This window comes from Haliaeetus leucocephalus, unplaced genomic scaffold (genome assembly GCF_000737465.1).
Source record: "Haliaeetus leucocephalus isolate CR32 unplaced genomic scaffold, Haliaeetus_leucocephalus-4.0 Scaffold2, whole genome shotgun sequence".
NCBI classification, from domain to species: Eukaryota; Metazoa; Chordata; class Aves; order Accipitriformes; family Accipitridae; genus Haliaeetus; species Haliaeetus leucocephalus.
The window spans coordinates 14,458,880-14,485,269 of NW_010972438.1; the positions used below are offsets into that span (position 1 = coordinate 14,458,880).

The 26,390-nt window shown below is 36.9% G+C and overlaps 1 protein-coding gene across 6 annotated transcripts in view; it reads left to right on the forward strand.

The window, feature by feature from the left end:
• DENND6A (DENN/MADD domain containing 6A) overlaps positions 1-26,390 on the forward strand; it is a 35,931-nt gene that overhangs the window by 7,682 nt on the left and 1,859 nt on the right. For 3 of the 6 annotated variants that reach the window (XM_010572462.1, XM_010572453.1, XM_010572471.1), the window contains exons 3-19: positions 2,751-2,789; positions 2,884-2,926; positions 6,446-6,558; positions 7,570-7,650; positions 8,030-8,135; positions 9,299-9,378; positions 10,894-10,956; positions 11,625-11,680; positions 12,024-12,146; positions 12,305-12,400; positions 15,609-15,703; positions 18,149-18,214; positions 18,310-18,374; positions 18,995-19,084; positions 24,163-24,216; positions 24,309-24,418; positions 25,015-25,117. In XM_010572462.1, the coding sequence (XP_010570764.1) occupies positions 2,751-2,789; positions 2,884-2,926; positions 6,446-6,558; positions 7,570-7,650; positions 8,030-8,135; positions 9,299-9,378; positions 10,894-10,956; positions 11,625-11,680; positions 12,024-12,146; positions 12,305-12,400; positions 15,609-15,703; positions 18,149-18,214; positions 18,310-18,374; positions 18,995-19,084; positions 24,163-24,216; positions 24,309-24,418; positions 25,015-25,117 (1,383 nt within the window). Of the gene's footprint in view, positions 1-2,750; positions 2,790-2,883; positions 2,927-6,445; positions 6,559-7,569; positions 7,651-8,029; positions 8,136-9,298; positions 9,379-10,893; positions 10,957-11,624; positions 11,681-12,023; positions 12,147-12,304; positions 12,401-15,608; positions 15,704-18,148; positions 18,215-18,309; positions 18,375-18,994; positions 19,085-24,162; positions 24,217-24,308; positions 24,419-25,014; positions 25,118-25,669; positions 25,795-26,390 lie in introns of all 6 variants that reach the window. The other 3 variants (XR_774662.1, XR_774663.1, XM_010572479.1) reach the window with 3 other exon arrangements.

Genomic DNA, 26,390 nt, shown 5'->3' on the forward strand with positions numbered 1-26,390 from the left:
GGCGTCGCCGGCGGAGCCGGATGGCCCGGGCCGGTGCCTGTCGCTGCTGCCCTGGGACCGTTTCTCGGCCTGGCTGCACTGCGTGTGCGTGGTGGGCTTCGACCTGGAGCTGGGCCAGGCCGTGGAGGTACGTGAGGCGGCGGGAGCGCGGTGGCCGGTGGGCTTGTGGGCTCCGTTCCCTGCGGGGGCGGGCGGCTCTGCGGCAGGGCCCCGCCGGAATCGGGCGCTTCCTCTGGTGCCGGTGTTGCACAGCGGCGGGGGAAGCCCGGCGGCGTTGGGAGAGAAGTGCGGTTGTGCAAAATCCCCAAAGGGCGACTGAGGGGAGGGAGCGAGCTCCGGCCGGCTCTGGCAGAGCGTGCGGAGAGAGCGGGAGGGAGTCTTGGGTGGCAACACAGCTCTCGCGGAGCGTGAGGTGAGTTTCGTGGTTCTCAGGGAGCTGTTTTCGTTCTGCCGGTTGTCACATCAGCGAGCCGTTGAGAACGGTTTATCCTCTCGTGCCAAGATTTGCGTTAAATACATCGTCGGCTCGCTTTACATGCGGGTGGCACTGATTTCCATGACATCTACATGTTCAAGTTTTCGAAAGAGTGCAATAATAACGTCAGTGCGAGTAGTCTTCACAATTAATAGTTTTCTCCAGATCGCTGAGGTATGCAAACACATTCCTTAAACGTTTGGAGCGTTTTCCTTGCACCATTAAATGAATGTCAAACTGCGGCAGCGATGCGTTAGTGACGCTGCCACGAGCGGCAGGGTTTTTTTAACTCCCTGCTGCTCTTTGCCGTTTTGTGCAACAGGCAGACATCTATGAAATTGCGTATGAAACTGCATTAGGGAACTGGCTGGGCTGAAAAATAAACTGGAAAGAAGAATTATCATTTGGATCAGTTTCACATCGTGTTTCACCATGTTCACCCTATGACTGTGCAGCAAACGGTGTACAGGGAAAAATGTATTGTCTTTTTCTTTTTTTTTTTGTTTTTTTTGTTAAAGTGGTGCTAGCATAACTGTACGGCAGACTGACCTAAAATTCAACCAAGCTAGCTGTTACAGTATTTAAAATACATAAGTGATGTGCATTGTTGGCTGTAAGAGGAATGCAAATAAAAAACAGGATACTGTGCTAATTATCTAAATTATATTCACTTGATGTTATAAGGTGTTCTTAGCAACAAAGATGAGCGTTTCTTTATAACCTGTGACTTAAGCAGATAATGTGCTCGGTGTCTGAGGGAAGCACAGAATAGGCTCTGTCCTGTCTGCAAACAATTCTGTTAACACTCCCATTAATTTTAGTTGAATGGGTGCATAAAATGAAGCTTAAAATGTCTACGTAACTAAGGCTTGAGATTTTTCAGTCATGTTGCTGCAGGAAGAGTAACTAGCTTTTAGTTTCAATTGGAATTCTGGGAAGATACACCAGCTAGTGAGGAAAAGGAGTATTTTCAAGTCTGGTCTGTACTCCAGTCATCTGACTAGATGCAGATCATTTCAGCATAAATCAGCTGCTGAAAGAGTTACATTTGAGTGTATTGCTTAGCATAAGATAGCATAGGAAAAAGTTAAGAGATTTAAAAAAGTTGGTGGTAGGTTTACTAAATGCAGTATGCAGGTATTCCACTCATGTCTACTTTTAGTTTTGGTGAAACTGACAGTATGTTGTATGGCTGGATGTCATTGGATAGAAGACTGAGGGAAAAATAAATGAATTGGAGACTTTATGGCCAGGGGACAGAGAGCCTGCTTAGTCAGAGACCAGCCAGTGGATATATTTGTTGTTTTCTATAGAGTAGGATAGTGTTGTATTATTAGGAGATACATTTATTTACGTTTTGTCAAACAAGGTTAAATTAGATAGCTGGATGTTAGCAGCATGGTAATATGAGGACTCTAGACTACGTTAGTGTTCTTGCATTGAACTTCAGTTCTTAGAGTAAGTTCCCACCTGCGGAAGCCCTGAAACCTTCTTTGGAACATAATCTTTGAATTTATATTGAATTTTCTTTGCTAGCCACCCATTTCAGTAGTTTTGGGGGTTTTTTTTGAGGAAGTTTTTAGCTGAAATTTAAGTATCTCAGGTTTGTTCTCTTTTCTCTATGTTCTTTTCCGCTTACTTGCATAATCACTGATTTTGTACATCCAGGTTTTTTTTTTAGAGTGCTTCCTTATCTTACATTGTATTGCATCGTTTTTGATTTCTGCACTGTAAAAACATATTAAATAAATTTACTTTTTTTCTGTCTGTACAAAAGCTGTGGCTTTTTGAGTGTATTCCTCAAGCTTTCTCGGTTCCCAGCTCTCATTTGGGGTCAATTTTCATCCTCCAAGAGTTAGTATTAACGTAGAAGGTGTTTTGTGACTGAATTTTGATTACTCCCACCTAACCATTCATTGCAGCAGATTTTGGACGCTAATGTGTTCTTGGCTTTCTGTGGAATTTTCTACTGAATTTTGTATGTAAAAGTTAAATCTAAAGGGTGTGATGTTGCTCTCTTTTGAGTCTTGTTGCACCAAAAATCTCAAGTAATATGGTCTCCAACTGGCATCCAAAATACCTTGTAAAGATGGGTGATCAAGTTAGCTTAAAAGCATATGAAAAGTAAGAACAGAGACATAATATTAGTAGCTTACTATTGAAAATAGCCTGAGGCTAGGCAGGTGTTCGAGAGTTGTATCATAAAAATATTTAATAGAAGCTTACTGATTATACCCAGTTTATTTTCAAGTAAAATAATACTTTTTTCCTGTAGGTAATATATCCTCTACATTCAAAACTCACAGATAAAGAGGTGAGTCATGGTTGCTGTATAAATGTATCATTTGGTTTTACTTTAGTAATTTCAGGAAATATAATGGTGCTCTTTTCTTTTCCCCACCCTTTAGAAAACCAATATTTGCTATTTGTCTTTTCCAGATTCTAATTCAGGTAAGTGCTTCCTTCACTTTGTAGTCATCTGCTGTTGGACTAAGCTGTCTTAAAAAAGATAGAATTTGACAGTATATATTAATGCTTTTAGATTAAATACTTATATGAATATCTTAATATTACAATATGGCAAAGTTGCAAATAAGGTTAAATATAAAACTGTAATCACCTGTATTGCAGTAAGGTCTGAGAATTCTTTGTTATTTTATGCAAGTGAAATATCAGGCATGTGAATGTCCAGATGACAGACATGCAGACATTTCAGAGTACTTTGCAAGTAAAGAATGAACATCTTAATTTGGCTTTTAAACAAAATAATGATATTGGCACTGTAGAGGAGAGTGTAGGCACATAATTTGAAGGGTTTAATAAAGCAAATGGAAGGGATATGGAACCCTCTTCTCATAAAGGAGTCAATGTGTATTTTCTAAATTCATAGCAGCAAAACTGACTTTTAAATTCAAAAGCATTTGGAAAGAACAGTTGTGAAGGGAAAACCTAGCCTATCCTATATCTTCTCTATTCCTGATGCTTCTGTTGCTGTGTGTGGTCCTGCTTGCTAAATTCTTCTTTAATCTAAACTTCTACTGTTCTGCTGCCAAAGAGAAAGTGGAGGCATGTGGCTGATGACTTGGACCACCTGCAAAAAGATATGGCAGAAGTACAGATGCTTCCGTTCACATTTATTTCTTTACAAAAGTCAAAACCTGTAGTAACAGACTTGTCCCTATAACTGCTTTTGCTCTCTGCTTTTGGTTGCTCTGCAGCATAACAATTCTGATATGGGGTGATGGCAGTTGTGTGCTTTTAATGTGCGTGAGCTCTCTTACGTAATTTTACAAAATATCTTGGCTAATTTTCCCCCTTTGTCTTAATGTAATTAAAATGAAGGTTTTTTCTCTGTTCTTGATATCTTGTGTGTAAATAGAGGAAGAGCTTGAAAGAGAAGATGAGCTAACTGTATCTTCTTATTACTCTCATTGTTAATGGTTATAAATCTGTCCAACCTTCAAAAGGTGTATTGAAGGTACAAAATAATGCATCAGGAACAAAGGCTGATTTTTTTTTAAATTTGGGGGGGTTGGTTTTGGTGGTTGTTTGGTTTTTTTCAAATAAGAGTGGTAGCAAAACTATTTTAGGCAGAATAGGTATATGTAAGGACGGTTTACTTTCAGCAGGAAAAAAATTCCCACATTTTTGCTTTTTATAAGTCCCTGTTAAGAACCTGTAGGTTCTTGATCGTTCTTGGAAGGCTGAAGTTTCAAATTATGTAGAGGGTTTACCTGCCTAAAACCTGTGTTCTCGAAATTAGCTGGGAGTGTATGCTTTCTGTTATGATTTATTTTTTCACTGTAGGCTGTAACATAAAAAGAAAAGCTTTGTGTAATATAGCAATGAAGAAAGTTACTAGCTTGCAGCTAAATTTGAGGTCAGTCTTTCTTAGGTTTTCATGGCTCAAAAGATGAATTCAACTTTTTGTTTTTGCTTTTACAACTACAAACATATCATTCTAGGACTTGTAATGGCTATGAATTTAGGGGAAAAAATTGATTTAATCAGGTACTAGATCATGACACTTTTTGTGTTTTTAAGCTAAGTTTCATAGTGCAGTTATCTTTAAAATAATGCTTTTGCCTCTTCTGCATGGACAGTTGAAGAAAGAATAGACATTTACCAATCTTTTTAAATTCTACATACCAGAAGAGCTTGTTAAATAAAAAGCCATCATATTATGAATGATACTGCAACATCTTAATGATTAAGGGTAATTTACTTCTAGCTCTTCTGTGTATAGCTTTTTATAATAGCTTTTTGGGGGGGGGTGGTGTAAAGGGAACTAGCGATGAAAATTTGGAGCAGATGTTTAGTGCTGTGTTATTGGCATGTGCTGTGTTTTTTTCTTGTTATGATTGGAGCCATATTGCTAAGTACTTGCTTTAGTTACCTGTTTGAATTGGATGGTTATCACACCATACAGTGTTTTGCTACTTTTGGTTTTGTTTTGGCGTGTTGTGGGTTTCCTGCTGCAACTTCACGGGGTTCATAAGACTCAGACCTGAATGCTCTGAACATGCCAGTACTAATCCACACTGCCAGTTGCACAGCCAGCGAATTTGACTGAGGGTTTGGGCTGTCTGTGGTTGCTGAAGCAGTATGTATGTGACTGAAAGAGAAGAAGATGAAATTGACCTTCTAAGTCTGAAGAATAGTTATCTGGAGAGTTCTGCGTTACTGTTTAGTCAATTAGCGCTGGCTGATGTAAGACAGGACAGCTGTGGAGAGTTCGGATGACCAGTAGTGACTTAATGATTTTTTTTTTCCTGGAGGTCTTATGCAAATTATGCCCAAAAGGTGTAGGAGCAAAGCACTAATGAAGAAGTTAGATTCAGTGTGGAGAAGCAAGTGTCCTTTGCCAGGACTTACTGCTATAATAGTAGCTACAAGTTTAACAGTAGATTAGTTTTTATAGTCACTTACATGAACGTTTACATGGTTGCGGGGAAGATAGTCTGCTTACCACAGGTTGGCAACGCTCAGGAGGTTGTCTTTCAATTGATGGTGTTCATGTTAATAACACTGCATTCCAGAGGGACTTTTTTTACAGGTTTGCTAGAATGAGTAAAATACCTGAGTGTTCTGAAGATTCTAGCAGTCCCCCGTATGACTATTCCCATGAACAGCACGTTCTGTTCAGCTTATATAGCTTCTACTTGAACTGAAGTTTTTTTGGAGCTTCTCTTTTAACAGCAGACAACATTTGTAATGGTGAGAACACAGCCATGACAGTATCAGTGATACAAGTTCTGATACTGTAGTTCTCATGTTCCACCTGGAGAAAGTTTCTTTGATATCTGATACAAATTCAGCCCAAATTTATTTTCAGACTGTAAATAGTCAATATACTTAGTTACATTTCTCTTTCAGAAAGTAATTTTGACAGAAATTAAGGGAAACTTCACTCCTTGGGAGTATTACTGGGAAGTAGGACTCGGTTTCACTGAGTTTTCTGCAGTTAGTTTTGCGACTTTCAAAAATACTGGGTCCTAGGCCTGCACATGGAGTTATAAGAGATCAGCATAATACACTCTTATGGTGTGACTTAACGTATGAACTGTTTGGTGTCAAAAAAAGGCTAAGTGCCGTCATTCAACAGAGAAACGACATGTGGTTAAGATGATCAGAACTATACAGGCAGACCAATAAAATGTGGAATAACAGTAGGAAGACAGCCATTAGTAGAGCTGTTTAAGGACATGACAGTCTAATAAACTCACTGTGAGGCCAAGTGACTTTTTTTTTCTTGTTGAATGTAGGGTATTTATCATTGCCAAAGATGCCAAATCATTCACTTGTAAAAATATAAATATGTAAATGGTCGCAATGGCAGAGCATTGTAGCAGTGCAAGATAAATGAACCAAAACTATTATACCTCTTTGGCTGTAATCAAGTCCTCATGTTAAACAAGGCTCAAACTCAGAGTACTGTCTATTTGTTGTTTATCTCTTCCCCCTATGTAGGTTGTCTTGGGGACACACAGTTTTGTTTTAGATTTCGACGGTCTACTGGAAGGAAAGTCTCATTTTGTTGTTTTCTGGACCAGTTGGATAGAGATCTACCAGTTTACTTAAAGGTTGGAAATAAGAAAAAATGAAGTTAATTTCTTTTGGGTAATGTTAATTTATGGGTCTTTACGCTTAGATTTAATGTTTGAAAAACAAAATCTCTGAAATGGATGTCCTGAAAGACAAAGCTCAGCAAATGTTTTTTGTAGCATGTAATTATCATAATTATTAAGTAATAATAATTACGTTAACTATTCTTTAAATTTTATTACTATGTATGTGTTTTGGACTGCAAGAAATTACTTTGAAGACCAGACCTATTTTGTTACTGACTGGAAACCTGTAGATGAAATTGTAAAAACGATTACCTTTTTGAAAATCTGAAGTGCTTTATAACTTTAAAAAAAAAAAAAAAAAGTTGAGATGTCTCTCTCTGTTTCTACCCTTCCTTTTTTGAAGATGGAGCAGTTACCTAAAAGAGGTAGTGGCCAAAAAGGTGTTCTTAGCATGTCCTTAGGGAATATTGAGGCCTTTAACTATGCTAGTGGGAGTCTGATTCCCAGACTCAGTTTAGATCTGTTTATGTGGCAAATACTTGAATTCCTGTTTGTAGGAAGAATGAAGCTGATGCTCTGTCTTTGAAATGCAAAAGCATGCTTCCTTTAATATTCCAAGAATCTTTTATAAAACTAAGAGATTGAAAGACTAGTTTTTATCTTTTCAAGTCAGGGCTTTAAGGTTTTTAACTGCTAAAATCTTTTTAGTGCTACTTTGCAAAATTATGAGTGTTGATTTATTCCTCAGGAAATTAATTCTATTTTTGCTTTCATAGTGCGTCAGGAGAATATAGATATAAAAATAGTAAAGCCAGAAAGCACAGCTGTTTTCAAACAGTGGTGTTTTCTCTTTGAAGTACTTATTAAAAAAAAACCCTGCCAATAAATAGAGTAATCCTTCTAATTTATTGTATCTAATGATCTTTGGAGCTTCCAGAGAAATAAGCTTTTAAAATGCATATTGAATGCTTCAAAAAGGACAGTATCAGGTGGTTGTATTGAATTCTTTCCTATCTTTTGCAGAAAGATCCAGCATATTACTACGGCTATGTATATTTCAGACAAGTTCGAGACAAATCATTAAAAAGAGGCTATTTCCAGAAGGTAATTTCAATTCTTTTAGGAAAATGCTAATTTGGAAATCAATTATTTTTCAGTGACCTCAGAGGAGCAGGAAGAATATCTTGCTCTCTTAACTAAATTCGTTGTTGATTTATAGTAAATTGTTCTAATTTTACATCAGCTATGCTATGTTCCAGCTGCACTGTCAGAACAGAAATTTTTTGGTGTGTTTAAAAACAAACAGTTGGGAACTTTCAGGAGTTGTTTGTTTGCAGTTGCCTGTAGTCAGATGTGTGGTTGGCTTGCAGGTATGAGAAAAATCACACTTGATGCTCTCTGAGGATAACCAGTAGAACTGCAATAGAACGGAGGGCAAGGGTTAACTTAAAATTATTTTTTGTTTTGTTACTGTCTATTCTAGTCACTGGTCCTCATCAGCAAGCTACCTTATGTCCATCTTTTTCGCACCATGCTTAAGCAAATAGCACCAGAATATTTTGAAAAAAGTGAAGCTTTCCTGGAAGCAGGTACTGGTACTATTATGTTGTTCTGGAAGAGCTCTTATAATATCACATACTTCTTTTGGAGAAATAACAAACACCGCTGTCACATTCTAGTTTGTGTTTCTGTCTTCTTGCAGGCTAGAGGGTTGAAACTAGCAGACTGGCTGATTTCTAGATCAGTGGACAGAGCTAATCTGATTTTGGATTCTCCATGGGAAAGCTGAAGCTCCCCCCTAATAAAACACCTAGGGTTTTGTTGTATGTTTCAGGACCTGCTGTTCAGCAGAAGTACCTGATAGCAATCCTTAGTTTGCACTCTTCACAAATTTAGTCCTCTTGGGCATTCTGACAACTTCTGTTAAGCAGCCCGTACAGATGTCATCTTGTGTGGGGGTTTCTTGTTTGGGGGGGGGTTGGTTTTGGTTTGGGGTTTTTTTTTGACCAAAGGGAAAAAGCAACAGCAGCATCGATAACAGGTGCCTCAGCCTTGCTGTAGAACTTTAAGAGCCAGAGGGGGCCAAATGGGAAAGTTATTTGCTCTTTACCTATAAATGCTGTGTTCTTTGTACTGTGTCTGCCCTATATAACTCATGTCTTTGTGCTTTCACTGAGCAGCAATTTGTGGAAACCATTCTTGATGAAGGAATTGTATTTTTTAATCACCTGTAGATAAACAGGGTTTTTTTGACAGGTTGTATTATGAACAAAATAAGCTCTGCAGAAACTACTAGAATTAGTAATGATATTCATAATTTTTTACAACAAAATGCTGAAAAACTTTCTAGCCAAGCTAGAAAGCTAGCTTTTTCCTTAACTGCTTGTGTTCATCTGTTCTACCATAGCAAATGTACATAAATGGGTGTTCTTTTCAAAGTTTCTTAGTATGTACTTTCATGTTTCTCATGCAATACTTTTTCAACTAATTGCAAGTCTAGTTGCTACAAAAAATGTAAGACAAGAGGATACTGTTTTCTTGAAATAAAAACTTTATAGTTCTAACAAAATAATACATTAAGAATGTCAAAAAGGCTGTAAAACTTCTTTGGAGTTAGAGTGATTAAGAGATAAGTAGAACTGTTGTGGGCTGTCAGCACTAATTTAAAAATTACAGTGTGCACAAAGATGACTACAATGTCATGGGTTATAGTGTATATAAACTAGTTATAAATTATACTTTTTTTTTCAAGTTTGTAGCGATGTTGATCGTTGGCCACCACCAATTCCAGGGAAAATACTGCATTTGCCTATTATGGGTATTATAATGAAGGTAAATACTCCTGCGCTTATTTTTCTCTGAGCATGTTTTCCCCTCTGTTTACTGTATAGGTGCTCACTGTATTCTGCCTTGTTTTCAGTGTCTCATACTTCAGAACAGGAATAGATGTATACTCCCCTCAGAGTTAAGTTCTGGGAGATCTTGATTACATTCCTTGTAATGGAGGGAAGGATCTTTTATGGTGCATAAGATAACATGTAATTTTTGTAGATGTTAAAAAGCCATGTTTCAATACAGCTACTAATTGCAGTGTCTGTATTATCCTTCTGGAATATGGATTCCAGGAGACTTTAATGCTAATTATATTTGTCAAATCAAACATTAAGTAAGACTTCAAAATACTGAGAATTAAGTTCCAGTTAAGCAATTTAAATATATTGATGAAAATAATTCTTGTTCCTGAAGTTTGACAAGTAAAAATCTTTTTTGGCCCACACATCAGAAATTAATTTCTTGGTCTGTTGATAATTTTCAATGAAAGTGAAATACGTCTGAAGAAAGCTATTAAAGAAGTTGTATCTAGTGCATGGGGAGGAACTGTGGAGGTTAAATGGTGGCTAAGAACTGAGCCTCTGGGAGCCATAGCATCTTCCTATGAAATGCAATTAAATGCATTTGATGGATCCAGAGGTTACAGTCGGAAGTACGTTCTTAGCAGATACTCTCAAGTTTATGGCTAGACGCATGTACATCACCAGGGAGAGGAAGGGAAGTTTCTGAAGCTGTTCTGAAAGCACAAATTTAATAAAGCAGTGTTCTGGATGCTCGATGATAATGATGAGTGTCAGATATGTCTTGTTTGGGTATTGCCTGCATTTATCTCATCAGTAATTCTTATCCATGAGAGTTCAAATTGTGTTCCTAAACGGAGTAGAGCCATAATTACCATCTTCAGTGATACTGTCCCTGGTTTTTTACACTGCTTGGGCAGTCAGTTTTAATTGTTGTGTATAAATTACATCTATTTGCGTGCACCAGCTTCTAGTATGATTAAATTTGTAGCACTCAAGACTTACAGATGCAGACTGAGATCAGAAAAATGATATTTCTGTTGTTCAGTCTATTTGGATTCTGCCTCATACCCACTGGGATGTCTGATGTTTTAGGAGAGGATTTTTTTTATAAAAGTAATTCTGTACCACCTTAAAACCCCATAACCTTATTTCTGATCATTCTCTCCAACATTTAAATGTATTTTTATTGAAATTATTTTAATAGTTGTGACTAATGTTATCAATAGTCTTTTTTAACTGAAGTATAATTTTCATATCCTAATACTCAATTTGCAATGTAGTACTACATAGTATTGCATATTGATTCCTGTAGCAATGATCTATAGTCTTCAACTATGTATTCATTGTTATGTGGATGTCGTGTAGAGTAAATTAAGCATTGTACTGTAGTACATCCTCTTTAAATGATACATCTTGTCTGTAAGTCAGTATTTTAAGTCTCTGCTGAATTCGATACAAGGAAAAAATAATCTTTCTTTTTTTTTTTCCAAAGTTGCGGATTCCAACATATCGTGACAAGCCTGGAACAACACCAATAGTACAGAATATGCACCAGGTAGAGATTAGTTACTTCTATTGTATATAACCCCAAGGCAAAACTAAATATCTGCATTCATTATTTTACTTTAAACTTGTCCATAAACGATTGGTAGCAAATCCTTATATACTTTGATAATAACGAAATCCCCAGTCTTTAAAACTTTGAGTGGAGGAGTCTAGAGCTGGATTCTTCACAGGAAAGGTATTCTAACCCAGTTACCCCAAGTACTTTAGAAGAGGGATGTCTGGCTCCTGGAAGAGGATATTTGGCTGACAAAATTACTGAACGTGCACATCCTTCTAATGGGTGAAACTATACTAAACTAGGGTTTTTTTGAGGATGAAAACTGAATTTAAAATCTTTAGCTTTAGAAGATGGATGTAAAAAAGATCTGCCTGTGCCTCCAAGTGTTGTATGACTGTTTTCTAAAACAGCTTCAGTATGTTATCTCCTTTCTGGACTGAAAGTTGCATGCCTATAAGTGGTGTGTGTGTTGGGGAAAATCTTGCTTTTAGCACACAAAAATAATTACTTGTGGAGATAATGTAGTACATACTGCAGTAGTACAGTAGTGGTGATTAGGGTATATACCATCTACTGTCTGTAAGCGTTTAAGGGAAACTATTTAATTTAATACCTAGGTATTCCAATGACTAAAAACCAAGCATTGTGATGTCTTTTAGGCAGATGCTCAGATCTCCATGGCTTTACCAACTGTTCATGAAGTAGATCTTTTCAGGTAGGAGTTTGGACTGATTTATTTCTAGTTGTGAATTCCCACAAGTCAAAGATTTATGATGGTTCCATAACACATATCTCATAGCTTGTAAGCTAGCATTTATCAGTATTGGTTTTAATATTCTTTTTCTGTAAAGCTGGCTAAAAACCAATTCAAACAACATGCAGGCTGAAACTGCAATAAATAAGCAAGGTCATTAAGTGTTCCATTTTACAAGAGTATTTTATATGTTTCAAATGACTACTAAATACTACTGCAAACTTCCTTTTTATCCAGTTCTTATTCAAATACATATTTCTTCTGGTTATGTTAAGTGTATTAAAATACCTCTGTCTGGTTTTAGGTGTTTCTGTCCAGTGTTCTTTCACATTCAGATGCTTTGGGAACTAGTACTACTAGGAGAACCACTTGTCGTGATGGCACCATCACCATCAGAATCTTCAGAAACCGTGTTGGCACTTGTTAGGTAACTAATGATTGAGCGAGTCATTGTAGATTGTAGCTGAGTGCAAGTTCATTTGATCTGAATATAACAAAGCATTACAAATTTTAGATTTGCTTGTTTCTTTCATGAAATTTTGCACTGTATACATACAACACGCTTATCCTCTTTCTACCTTGCAGCTGTATTTCACCATTAAAGTACTGCAGTGATTTCAGGCCATACTTTACCATACATGACAGTGAATTCAAAGAATATACAACTCGCACACAAGCCCCGTAAGTAAATCAAACTTTGTAGTGAAGGTGTTCCTCAAAGCCACTCGTAACCATAAAGATGTTTTAAGATACTGCTTAACTATTCTGAATTTCTATCATTAGAGAATTACATTTAGACCCTTTATTTATAAGATTTATCTTGCAGAGTGCATTAATTAGCTGTTTTAAGTTTTCACTCCAGTTAGATAGGATAAAGCAGTTATGAAGCAGCGTCATAATTAAACTACATTTGAGCTTCATAGGATACTTGTGTACAGAATAAGGAAAACTGCAAATATGAGAGCAAGAAGAGTTTTGCTTTTCCGTAAGGGTTTGTGTATGCAACACCAGCTCTGTAGTAGCTTCTTGGGAAATTGTTCTGTATTTGTTTTTATTTTTGAGCAATTGCATTCTAGAAGTCACTTTGTTTAGTAACATCTGTACAGCTCTTTCATAAAGTTAACCCAGTGGGTGTCCTAGTTGAGTGAATAATTTATAAAAGTAAATATCTCTTAATTAAACATGTTAGAAAAATGTTGTAAATAATTCAGAATTAAGATTTCTTTTTTAAGAGCGTAAGTTTACAAAAACAATTCTGTTTGAAACTGCTTTAAGGACACACTTTTCCCCCTTTTTTTTTTTTTAATCCTACTCTTATTTTGAGAGCATACACCTCCAATATTTCTTATTGTATGTTATATAAATGCAACTTGATTTGGGAATGGAGTGCATGTGTTTAGATTCACTGATCTTTTTATAAATAATTTTTTTTCTAATGTCTGAACAGGCAGTGGTTATTGTGTTTGGGTTTTTTGTTTCGTTGTTTTTTTACTGTATTTTTCCTCTCAATGAAAGTATTGCCAGAGATACAGCAGTGGAAAAACATACAAACGGAGGCACTATGTTTCAGATTGTATTCCATGGGAGTGGTTATGCAGTATGTAATTTAGTTTCTAAAAATAATTCCAGGAAGAATTTGGTTAAACTTTAGTAACCCATGTTTAAAAATTGCATCTGCTCCTCTGTAGCAAAACAGAAAGGTTGTTCAGTACGTATGTTAGTATTTGAAATAGAGCTAGAATTGCTCTGTCTCTCTTACGGAAAACAAAAAAATTGGAAAGGTTGGAAACAGGCTTTTAAAGCAGTGGCTCTAAGAAGGGGAAGAATCCAGATGATGCAGATTCTGTGTATTTTATTACCGTTAGTGAGAGGGGAGCAAGGGGCTGTTTTTTCATTTTGATGTTTTGATTTATTGTGCCTTTTCAGAAATTACTATAGTGGTTTAATATCAGAATTGATTCTGGTAAATGTGATGGATTAAGGCTCCTAAAAGTGACCAGGTAGCTTAACAAGTCTTGCTATTGTATCACCAGTAGCAGTGAAACAACACTCCTCATGGTTTGCTACCAGTTTACCTTGACCTGGAGAGGAATTATTTGTGTGTGTGTGTGTGTGTGTGTGTGTGTGTGTACATTGGTCCAAACCAATTCTGTGTGAAACTTGCTTTTTGGTTCCCACAAAATAGGCAAGAGAATATTAGTTGTTAGGTTAGACTTAATCCATTCACAGGGAGGTGGAGAATGGCCATTGCTGGGGTTCTTTGGAGCCTCAGTTTGCTTCTTATGTTGATTCCTGTGACATGACCATGCAAAGAACGTAAGAGAAAACATCATAAATTGATTTTTCAGAGGACAACGAAGGAATCTGTTGAGACTTTTTATGGACACTGGTCTTTATAGTTTTGGAAGAGAGATTGCAAATCATGTATAATACTGAAAAATCATGAATGACGTTTGCAGATCCCAATGAATTTAAATCAATAATGCAAATTAGTTTAACAGGATTATGAAAACAGCAAAAAATAATGAAACCGAATTCAAATGAGTTGGGGAAAAATATATCTGGAAAAAAATGTTTCCAGGTGATCGTACTTGAACAGCAGTAGGACTCAGAAGAAATGATTTTTCTGGTGAAGGTTGAGTCAGTGACAAGCAAGAAAAGACTTCTGAGAAACTGATACAATTTGGTGCTGCTCATTCTGAGATGGAATGGAGAGGTTAAACTTGCTATTTCCGTAGCCCAAACATTATACTAAGCTACAGAGCTGTATGATCAGATTTTGGTCCTATCTGTGAATGCCTAAGGAGTTTTTATATGTTTACATATATATTAGTTATAATTAGCAAGTGGAGGGAGGAATGAAAGTCAGAAATGTTTGTAGGTTAACATAGAAATTGATGCCCAATTGCTATCATGATACAGATGGAAGAATTGAATAAAAATTAAAGAAAGATTACTTGATTTTCTCCCCACATTGCCTTGAGGAACAGGAAATTTAAGGAGGGTGTACAGAAAGTGTTAAAATTTGGGATTTTTAAAACCAATCTGAAGAAGTGATGATAACTTATTTTTAATATGGCAGTTCCAATGAGGCTTGCAGTTATGCTCTCTCCTTAGCTAACATTTGGCTGTAAAGTGGATGGCAGCCACTATACTGAAAAATACGTTGGTATTTCATCATATTAGTGCTATAAATCCCAAATTCTGCAGGCCTATGCTGTAGCAGCAGCCCGATGCTCTTACTGCCTCTTTTTCTCAGGGTGCCCCTGTGCATCCTCAAAACCAGATTCTAAGCATAGAGTAGACAGAAAAATCTGACAGGTTGTGAGCTTGGGCAGAATGCTATTAATGTGCTTGTACTTCATCACGTGGTAACTGCTTTTTAACAAAGAATGCTGAAGTGTTGGAAAGTAGGATATTAAGTGTCTCTTTTTCTTAATCGTGTCATCTGAGCAGTAGCTGTACTGAGAAGTCTAATGCAAACAGCAGTCATGTTGACATGCACATTCAAGTACTGATAGTTTGTTATAATCAAACCTTTAAAAGTAGCAATATGTCTTTCAAATAGGGTCAGATTCCTGCTCATTAAAAAAAAATATCAGATAATAGCCTGTTCTCATTATTGCAAATGGGCAGAATTTAGCCAAGAGTCTAAGCAGATGATGTCACTTTTATTCTCTACTACTGTTTGGACTTCAAGATACATCTGTCTTGCTATTTTCTAAAACTTAAAAACTTTGATAAATGTACTGTGCTCTTACATGCAACTTAAAATGTAACTCTCAAATACAAGAGGAAAGTAATTTTAAGTTAACAGAGTTGACCTTTTATCTGCATTAAGACAGAAGCTCTTACTATCATATTTTAAACATTGTCATTATTTTTCTAGACCATCTGTCATTCTAGGGGTGACGAATCCTTTTTTTGCTAAAACACTTCAGCATTGGCCTCACATTATCCGAATTGGAGATATTAAACTTCCAGGTAAAGTACAAATATCTTCTATAGTCCTGTGTGACAAGATCTAACTGTGTGCTTATTTATTTACGAACATATGCAATTTAGTTCAATGAATTTAGTTTAATACTAACCAAATCCTCATGGATGTAAATCTGTCAAGTGAAATTAGGCTCTTGAGTACTGTATGTCTTGTGTTGCCAAATCTAGTATATTAAATGCAAAAGATGGTAATACTCATTAGTAATAATGTTTTACCTTTCACACAATCCTGTTTTTGTATTTCTACTGATAAGGTATTAAAATGAGAAACATCATTTATTACTGATGTTAATTTTGGGATGAGTAGAATGTAATAAATCAGTCACAGCAGGTGCACAGAAAGACCCATGTGAAAGCTAAGTTTGGATGTTACAATGATATAAAAAGTTGCTTGTTGACAGTATTTTGATAATATATTTCTAATCTGGCAATATTCCAGTAATTAATTGTTCAAGTTGGGCAATTTCCTTACATGATTGAGTAGAATTTTAATTAATCTTTGGATAACATGTCAATTGCTAGCCTGTAATAAAATACTGCAGTACTCTAATTATTATTTGAAATTCCTGAATGTAGCTGTTTGCTGTGACAGGTTCACAATTCTGTTCTGAAAGTGGGAATGCATAAACATACAGTTAGGATAATACACCATGAAATTCATTTTTGTAGAATAAGTTACATTCAGTTTCTGAATACACCAAATTAATTAAGGATTACGTACTGTGTTCAATATAATTAGGCAAGGTTTTGCTTTACTTTAAAGTATCACACCTGTCCATGCTTCAGAATACCTGTGGGGGCTTGGGGGTGTGTAGGGAGGAGTTAGCTAGCTGCTCTGTAATTAAGATTTGGAAAACAGAATCTTATTTAAAATATTAAACCTCTGCAAAGCCATGTACACAGATTGCCTTCAAATTTTATATAGTTTCAAGTATGAAATTCTAAAGTTTTGGTGCAGCTATGTGAAATGCTTAGTCAGAAGTTCCAGAGATGTATCTGTCTGACCTGCCTTTAAAAAAATTTACGTTTTATTTCTTTAGGGACTGTCCTGGTTTCAGCTGAGATAGAGTTCATTTTCTTTCTAGTAGCTGGTGTAGTGTTATGTTTTGGATTTAGGATGAGAATAATGTTGATACGCACTGATGTTTTCAGTTGTTGCTAAGTAGTGTTTATATACTAAGGCAAGGATTTTTCAGCTTCTCGTGCCCAGCCAGCAAGAAGGCTGGTGGGGCACAAGAAGTTGGGAGGGGACACAGCCAGGACAGCTGACCCAAACTGGCCAAAGGGATATTCCATACCATGTGATGCTATGCCCAGTATATAAACTGGGGAAAGTTGACCTGTGGGGCGGATTGTTGCTTGGGACCCAACTGGGCATTGGTCAGCAAGTGGCGAGCAATTGCATTGTGCCTCACTCGTTCTGTATATGCCAATTCTTTTATTATTATTATTACTGTCATTTTGTTGTTGTTATTATTATCATTATTATTGTTTTCTTCCTTTCTGTCCTATTAAACTGTTCTTATCTCAACCCATGAGTTTTACTTCCCCCCTGCCCTCTCCCCCATCCCACTGGGTGGGGGGCGAAGTGAGTGAGCAGCTGCGTGGTGCCTAGTTGCTGGCTGGGGTTAAACCACGACAGGGACAGAGAAAGGGCTTGTGATTTTTTTTTTTTTTTTGGGGGTTTTTTGGTCTTTGGGGGTTTTTTTTTTCTTTTCTCCCCACTTTGCAGTTTCAATAGCAATTTATACTATTATCTTTTCTGAAGCCGAGCATCCAACTAGATCTAAAGAGGAAGGTTCTGCTGAGGCTGCAAGACTGTTATCGGAGTTTAGGGTGTCCTGGCTGGAGAAGGATATATTTGAAAAACAAACCAAAAAAACTTAGTTTGGCCTATGGAAAAGGAGACTTAAATTAATGTTCTTACAACACTTAATCCATGGCTACTGTTTTAATTTCTTGTATACAATTTTTGGTTTGGCCAAGGTACTAAAGATTTGTGCCTGAAAGCATTTACCCTAAAGGGAACAAAGGAAGATGGAATAAAATTTGAAATTAATGAAACAGTCATTCACAGCTATATAGTCAGTATTTTTCTTTGGCTGCTTTGATTCAGAAGGTTGTTCCTCTGTTTTTTTGGTTTGGTTTTGTTTTGGTGGTTTGTGGTTTTGTTTTTTTTTTTTTTTTCCAACAGGAAAGCCTTATATAAAAGTGAAAAGCCTGTATGCTGTTACTCATATGTTTACTGGATGTCTCTGGATATGTACTTGGATTCTTGTCAGTGTTTCTAATGCTTCTTACAATATTAGATAGTCTTCTAAATGAAAGCATCCATTTCTAAAAATCAGTGCAATGTATAGCACATCAGCTGTAGTATCTAGTAATAGAGATGGAGATTTTCAAGTAAGGTGGCTTTAAATGTTTTGGCAGGTGAAGTTCCAAAACAGGTGAAAGTGAAAAAACTGAAGAACCTAAAAACTTTGGACTCCAAACCTGGTAATAAGTTGCGTCAGAATTAAATTACCAGTATTTTAATTTTAAAAAGCATACCCCATTTTTCCTTTGGCTATATGCTGATTTTTTTTCTTTAGGTGTTTATACCTCTTACAAGCCATACTTGAACAAAGATGAAGAAATTGTTAAACAGTTACAAAAGGTAATACTGCAAGTCTCTTCTTAATGGAAACTGTTTTGTGGTACTGTTGTATGGTGTTTTCATTTAAGGCTGAACTCTGTCTGTTAACTGCATTCTGATTCCTTTGCCCTAATTTATAACTGGATAGATGTACACCCTCATTGTAGAAGAAGGGCTGCTGCCTTGTTAGCAGTTTCTGTAACAACATGAATGGTAGAACTCAAGAAGTTAGATTAATAATTTAGATAATTGAAGTGATTGATCAGTTCATCTGTTTTGGGTTTTCCACCTTCTGCCATCCCCCTCTAGTCTCTTTGGTTTAGAAATCTCATGCATGAGATGTGTAAGAATCAGAGCTTCCAAACTTTAGCTGATTTGCACAAGTTTGTTTATAGAAATTTCTCTTTCCTTGAATTTCTTTACATGAAAATAAAAAATCAGCAATTGAAGGGATGGGATCTATGCAAAAGGACTGGACACTATTGCTTTCCTTTTGTGGTTCAGGGTAGGGGGTGCTATGTGTAGGCTTATGGCAAATGAATACAGAAACACTGGAGTAAATATTCTTAAAGAAAATCCCACAACTACTTACATATTTTGGGGTAACAGACTTACTGTGATATTTTATTTCTTTTTTTAAGGGTGTACAACAGAAACGTCCTACAGAAGCACAGAGTGTGATTCTTCGGCGGTATTTTTTGGAATTGACAGAAAGCTTCATTATTCCATTAGTGAGTTCTTAGACTAATGGGGTTTTTGCATATGTAATACGGAATAGCTTTTTTGGTGTTAGCCTGGCTAAGTCCAGTAACTATCCAGTAACTACTCCTGGGGTCAACACTGGGTCCAGTACTGTTCAAAGTGTTCATTAGTGGTCTGGATGATGGGGCAGTGTGTACCTTCAGCAAGTTTGCTGATGGTGCAAAACTGGGAGAAGTGGCTGATACGCCAGAGGGTTGCGCTGCTGTTCTGAGGGACCTCAGCAGGCTGAAGGAATGGGCTGACAGGAACCTCATGCAGTTCAGCAAAAAGAAGTGCAAGTCCTGCACCTGGGGAGGAAAAAAACCAACCTATGCAGCAGTATATACTGGGGGCCACCAGGCTGAAAGGCAGCTTTGCAGAAAAGGATCTGGGGGTCCTATGGATGTGAAATTGAACATCAGCCAGCAATATGCCCTTGAAGCAGAGAAGGCTGATGGTATCCTGGGCTGCATTGGGAGGGGTGTTGCCAGCAGGCTGAGGGAGGTGATCCTTCCCCTCTATTCAGTACTGGTGAGGCTACACCTGGAGTATCATGTCCAGTTCTGGGCTCCCCAGTATCAGAGAGAGATGGAGGCACAGGAGAGAGTCTCATGAAGAGCCACTAAAATGGCTGAGGAACTGGGGCATCTTTCATATGAAGAAAGAGAGAGCTGGAACTTTTTAGCCTAGGGAGGAGAAGGTTCAGGGGGGGATCTCATCAATGTATACAAACATATATGAATCTGAAGGGAGGATATAACGAAGATGGATCCAGGCTCCTTTCAGTGGTGTCCAGTGACAGGACAAGAGGCAATGGGCACAAACTGAAACACAGGAGTGTTTGTCAGCCATCAGGACTGTGAGGGTGACTGAGCACTGGAACAGGTCAGGTTACACAGAGAACTTGTGGAGTCTCCATCCTTAGAGATATTTAAAAAACTGTTTGGGCATAGTTCTGGGCAGTCTGCGGGTATGCTTGAGCAGCAGGGATAAGAGGGGAGTTGGACCAGACGGCCTCCAGATCTCCCTTCCAAACTTAGTCATTTTGTGATTCTGTGAATACTATTTGAGCTACAGAAATTTACCATTTAGCTATGTCTTGACTTTCCTAAAATACTGTACTCTTACAGGTCTTTTAATTACCATACTTAGCATAAAAATGATGAAGGCCGTAGCTTAATGTTAAAAATGAAACATTTCTATACCTGGACAAAAGGTTCAGATCTCAAAAAGGAATGCTTTTTTTCTATGTGTTGCTAGACAGCATTTTCAGATGTTTGCTTGCGACATACTGTGTAGCATTTATGCAAAGCAAAACTCTGTGTCTGTGTGTATTTTATCATGGAGTAAGAAGGAAATTTCTTTAATTCTTCCTCAACACATGGAACCACTGTACACTGTTGAATTTTTTTTTATTTTTTATTTAAGTATAAGGGTGTTTCCCTTGGCCTTGAGAAATGTCAATATTGGAAAAGTAGGGTTAGAAAGTACCTTGTAATGAGAAGAGCTCTATAAGTGTATACTCTTGTAGCAAATTACTATTTGCTATGACAGCTGAGGGGATACTATGAGGTAATCTTTCTGTTAATATGTGAAAGATCAATCAATTCAACTGGTATCTTAGACTGGCTTAATTTTTTTCCTTAAGTATTTATTCTGTCTTCTAGTGGTAGTGCTTTTCCATGCAAATCATTAAAGTTTAGACATTTTTTCCCTTTTCCAGTCATATTTGTGTACTCACTGCTATTATGCTTGGCATGAGAATCTGTATCTAGCACATGCCAGTTTCTTTCATCTGCCCTGTCCAGACAGAATATTTGATTACTTGTCCTCTCAGAAATTAATTTACTTCTCGTACTTCTTTGCAGACTTACTTATCTTTGCAACTCCATTTTTACCGATGTTCTATCTGACTTTCAGACAACAATGTCCGTATCCAAAGACAGACAGCTTAGGGTTTTGTTTTGTTTTTTTTTTGTTTGTTGATTTTGGAATTTTTTTGCCATTGGATTACCTGCAGTAGACAAATTTCAGCAGTCAAACCTCCTTGGGCAGTTGTTTTATGGCCTCAGGGCAGCTATGTCCTCAGATTACAGCAGCATTTGCAGGATTCTCTAATCCTGCACCTACATAAATAAAAGTTACAAGAGACTTTTGAGAAGGCGGCAGTGTCTCTACTCAGATTCAGCGCATCTAGAACTGGCAAAAGGATTATTATGAAACTCAGCTTTATGTCTGTCTCATTTCCTGTCAGGAAGTGTTAATGGCCAACATGATGTAGCAGGGGCTACAGAATTGGCTTTCTCTTACCTGGTCTCAGTTTTCCTCGTTATTACTGCTGTTTCAGAAAAAATGGGCAAATGAAATTTAGTATGGGTGGCTATTTCAAACACTTAAAAACCTTTGGGGAAAAATCACATATACAGAGCTCTTCACTAGATCATAAAATCAAAGATGAATGTCGGTTAACTGGGACATCTGATGCAACCCCACTGCTCAGAACAAGGCCTATATGAATATATAGCTAAATATCAAACCTTGCTTTACAAGTATAGGTATAACTTTTGGACTAATTCAACACACTTATGTCCCCTTATTCTAGAGGAAGCTTTGGTCATTATCCTCATGCTTTGTCTTCCTCAGAGGCAGTAAATACAGCTTCTAGATCACTGGTGACTGCAATGATCACGCACAGTACTGCTCTTTCCCCAAGCCTTGGGTTTTAGAGTACAAGACATTTTCATGATGACTTGCCATTTCTCAGTCCTGCTCTGCTTGACCATAAACCTGATACAGTTTGACATCTGGCAGGGGGGGGATCCCAAAACAACACTGAAAGCTTTCAGAGTTTGTGGCGTTTGTGTTTCCCTTTTTTTTTTTTCTTTTTTTTTTCTGTCAACCTCAGCAAAGAGCCTCCAGTTTTTGTTCTAAACTGTAGTAGAGGTGAGTCCAGTAATCTGAAGGTTCATAAACAGACTAATGGAATCTAGTTCCTTCAACCATAATTTCTGTTCAGGAATTTTCTTTCTGATTTTGTTGTTTTATCTTTGTCTATTAATGATAAGCTAGGGTTTTTTCCTCAGTGTCTCATGAGAATGGATTCTAGAGAGTAAATCTCAAGACTTTCTGTTTTCCTCCCAGCAGTTTCTATACACTGTTCCTGTAAAAGAATGATTCTTACAAGAGTTTGCTTTATCAGGTGATAATTTCTTCTGGTTTTGGGTGCGATAAAACAGATTCTGAGGAAACTCTGCAAGTTCAGGTGATCCTGGAAGATGCTATTACACTTTTCCAAAGGAGAGACTAGTACTGAACATTGAGATACATCTACTTTGTATCAGGGCGTGACACAGAGAATATTTTTTTCAGTGGATCAGAGTATTTTATTGTACAGCATCATGCTATTCTGGAAATGACAGATATCTGGTGTTTTGCTCTCTAAACATGGTACTTCACCTGTTCAAATCTCTAAGCCTAAGTTAGGGGACAAATTTTGTCTGATTTCTAACCAGTTGGCAGAGTTCGTTGAAATGCTTAATGTTCATGGATTTATTTTTTTTCTTCTGGACAGAGATCTCAGTTTGCCAAGACAAATTGTAAAATAGGAATTCATATCTAATGTAATAGTAAAAACTTACCTGTCTTGTAAATTGAAATGCTGCTGTAGTGTTTGCAGACTCCTGACATACCTTTATGCCGACAAATGGATATTGTGTTTGGGTTGCTGAATTCATGCAGATTTGTAGGCTTTGACTTGCACTGAAATGGAAATTTGTCATGTTTTCCAATTTGTGCATTAGGATAATGATAAATATGTTCTAATATGCTCTTACCTAGCATTTGGAGGTATGAAGTCAGAGCAATGATGGACTTCACCAACCCAAAAAGTTCTGTATGAAGTTAAGTCATTTCTCTGGGCAAGTGGTTAAAATTGGGAAGTGATACCTTGGGCATTGGATGTTTACGTATCAGCTGTCTCATTCTGAGCCCTCTGAACACTTTTTGTGGATGACCTGAACATTTCATCATTTTAGAGCATGCATGATCAGTTCCAATTTCTGTCCACAAGAATTGGGACATCCCAAGAGACTTGTTTGTCCTTAGGTGTTAATGATTAGAGGAGTTTTTCCTTAAAATTTGTCTTTCTCTGTAATTTTGAGACAGGATGGGCATGTAGGGTGAATCTAAAACCTTTCCCTGGCATTCCCCCCCATCTTGCTCAAACTTTCTCTTCAAGTAAGAAACTTCATATGTTTTCTGTCACAAATCTTAGTTTATAGGGCGAGATCACCCTTTACATTCTCTGCCACAAGAAGAGTATCTGGAGGGGTCCTTTGTTTCTTCAAAAGATAGAACTAGACTTTTCATAATGTTATCAAAGCTGATTATGTTCATAGATCAAAAGTTATGACCATTTGCGTACAGACACTCTCAAAATGTATAGCAGCTTGTTCTGATGTGCTTGTGTGAGCTGGCAGAGCAGGGCTGCTTTGTGTCATCAGACCTTAAGCTTCAGCAGTGGCCTTGCCGAGAATTGTCTCCACTACTCATACATTAGATAGCCTTTCGGGGCTCTAGCCATGCCTTTGCCAAGCATTGCTACTGCAGAGATGCCCACAGCTGATACAGCATTTTGTAGGTTAGTTGTATTTTTAATGTTTGTGTGAGGGACTCTGAAAATCACTTCCAAATACTTGATACAAAGTGGGATTACTTTTGGAATCACCCATGATATGAAGGTACCTGTGGACTGTCACTAAAGAAGAGAGAGATTATTTACTAGTGGCTGGAGTTGAGGATATATATATTCCATGTATACTTTTGCTTCCTGTCCTCCTTTCCCTCATGTCCTTCTTAAATCTTGCTGACATAAAGTTCTGTAGTTGGGAAATACAAACGGTATTAGATAAGCTCCTTATGCTCTCATGGGGTAAATATGCATGATCCCACCCTGTACCAATACTTAGAAGAGAAGAGGCTGTGGTCACAAGTGATAAGTAAACATACACGTGGACTGTGTATCTTTAAGACTGGTAATGCAAACAACCTTTCTTTTTCCTTCCCCTAGGAACGTTATGTGGCAAGCCTAATGCCTTTGCAAAAATGCATATCACCATGGAAGGTAAGGAAATATAATTCAAATGAGCTAGAAATTGGTGATTAGAGAAAACAGTTATGGTATGTGAATGATTTTTTTTTTTTTCTTTTCCATAGAGTCCTCCACAGCTGAGGCAGTTTAGCCAAGATGACTTCATGAAGACACTGGAAAAAGCAGGACCACAGCTCACATCAGGTTTAAAAGGAGACTGGATAGGACTTTACAGGTCATTTCTTTCATCACCATAAAAAAAATAGTTTCTATAAATGAAGACAAATCAGTACTACATATGCTCTTTCCTGAGCAAACTTAATATTGATTTGAATAAGACTTACTTTTAGAATATATGCTTTAATAGGAGTTGATAGTGCTTAGTATACCTTACTTGCTTAAATCTCTTTCTCTGTAACCTGTTAATGGTTTTCATAAGATGCTACTAACACTACAGGTCTCTGTATACCAGTATTATTTGTGCTTTTATTTCTGGTTCTAACTTGATTCCTCCTTGTAATCAAACACAAAGATAAAAATGAGGATATTTCAAACTGAGCCTTGCTTTTTTCCTGACAAAAATTCCTAATCTTTATTGTTTTTCAGACACCTTTTCTTTACATTGTTTTCTCAATCCTTGTCTTGATTAATAGAAGCACTTGTTATACTCCACTTCAGAATATTACATTTTTTTGAAAGTAAACAGAGAAAGGGTCCTAATATCTTCTTCAACCTCAAACATAATTAATTTACATTTCATGATGTAGAAAAACAGTGTTAGCAAAATTGTAATTAAAATATAAAATGTATTTTGCTTCGGTATTTTACCAGGCATTTTTTGAAATCACCAAACTTTGATGGTTGGTTTAGAAGCCGGCAGAAAGAAATGACACAGAAGTTGGAGGCCCTTCATTTAGAAGCACTCTGTAATGAGGTTAGAAAAATGTGTGCTTACGATTATATTTATCATCTTGTAATAAAAATATATTCTCCCTCGGGTCAGTTTTACTTCTGCTGTTTTCCTTGGTTGAACATAAAAATATTGGCAATTTTGTGAAGCCTGGTCTAGCAAAATGTGATTTTGTTAACCAAGTATAAGCTAGAACTAACATAGCGAAAGAGAACAATATGAAATATAGTTTGTTTGTAAAACGTATCTTTAGTATTTTTTTTGTTTTGTTGTGTATTTTGAAATTGAATACCCACCCCCCTGCCATCCACCCCCAAAAAAGTTTTTCCTCTTACTTGATAATGTTACTTTATTCAGCTTCCTTCCTTGGCATTTTATTTGATAACACATACCTACTTGTGATATCGTTTGTAGCTTTGAAGGTATAAACTCAGTGAGTACCACAGAAAATTGACAACTAATTAGATATGGATAGTAAATAAGCCTACAACTGATCCATAGTAATTGGAAGCTGAGAAGTGAAAACTGTTTATTCATAGATAACAAAATGCCACATAAATGATCTTATGTTGCAAGATCCATTCTTTACTTAAGCTGAAGTGGGTATCAGTGTAATTTGAATTGGAACAATGATAAAGAAAGGTATTGGAAGAGGAGAAGAGATTGTACAGCTAAAGAGAGAATAGGAAGAACAAAAAGAAGTAAGTCAACACCACAACTTTAAAACAAACAGAAAAATTGCACCGGTTATTTTAAAATAAGCCATTGATTTTTATCCCTTGCCTTGTCAATTCCCAAACAGTACATTGTAGCAACCCAAAGAGATTGTTCAAACAGAGCAGCCCAAATAATTTGCAGGGCAATAGCTAGGTCAATTATATCACCTAGAATCTGTCCAACTATATTTGACATTAACTTACTGCAAAGAAATGTGTCACAAATTTATTGCTGACTCTGCCCCTTATTAGCTTTTTCTTTTGATCTAAGTGTTAACATCTTTCTGAGCAAATGTCCTTAATAGGTGAATAGTAAAGGGGTAGGGGAACAGAACTTCCATAAGAAAATTAACCTAATGAGTATATTTTACTAGTTATTGACTATGTAATCTCCTTTAATGCTGTAGAAACAAGAAGTGCTGCCTGGCACTATTTTCATATTTCATTGTGCTGGCAGATCCAATTTGGTAAACATTCACTGCCATTTTGCATTGTAGATGCTATTTTTGAAACTAAGCCTGTTTGGCATGATTTTAATTTTTTTTAATTTGTTTGTATTGTGTTTGTGTGGTAGTCTCCTG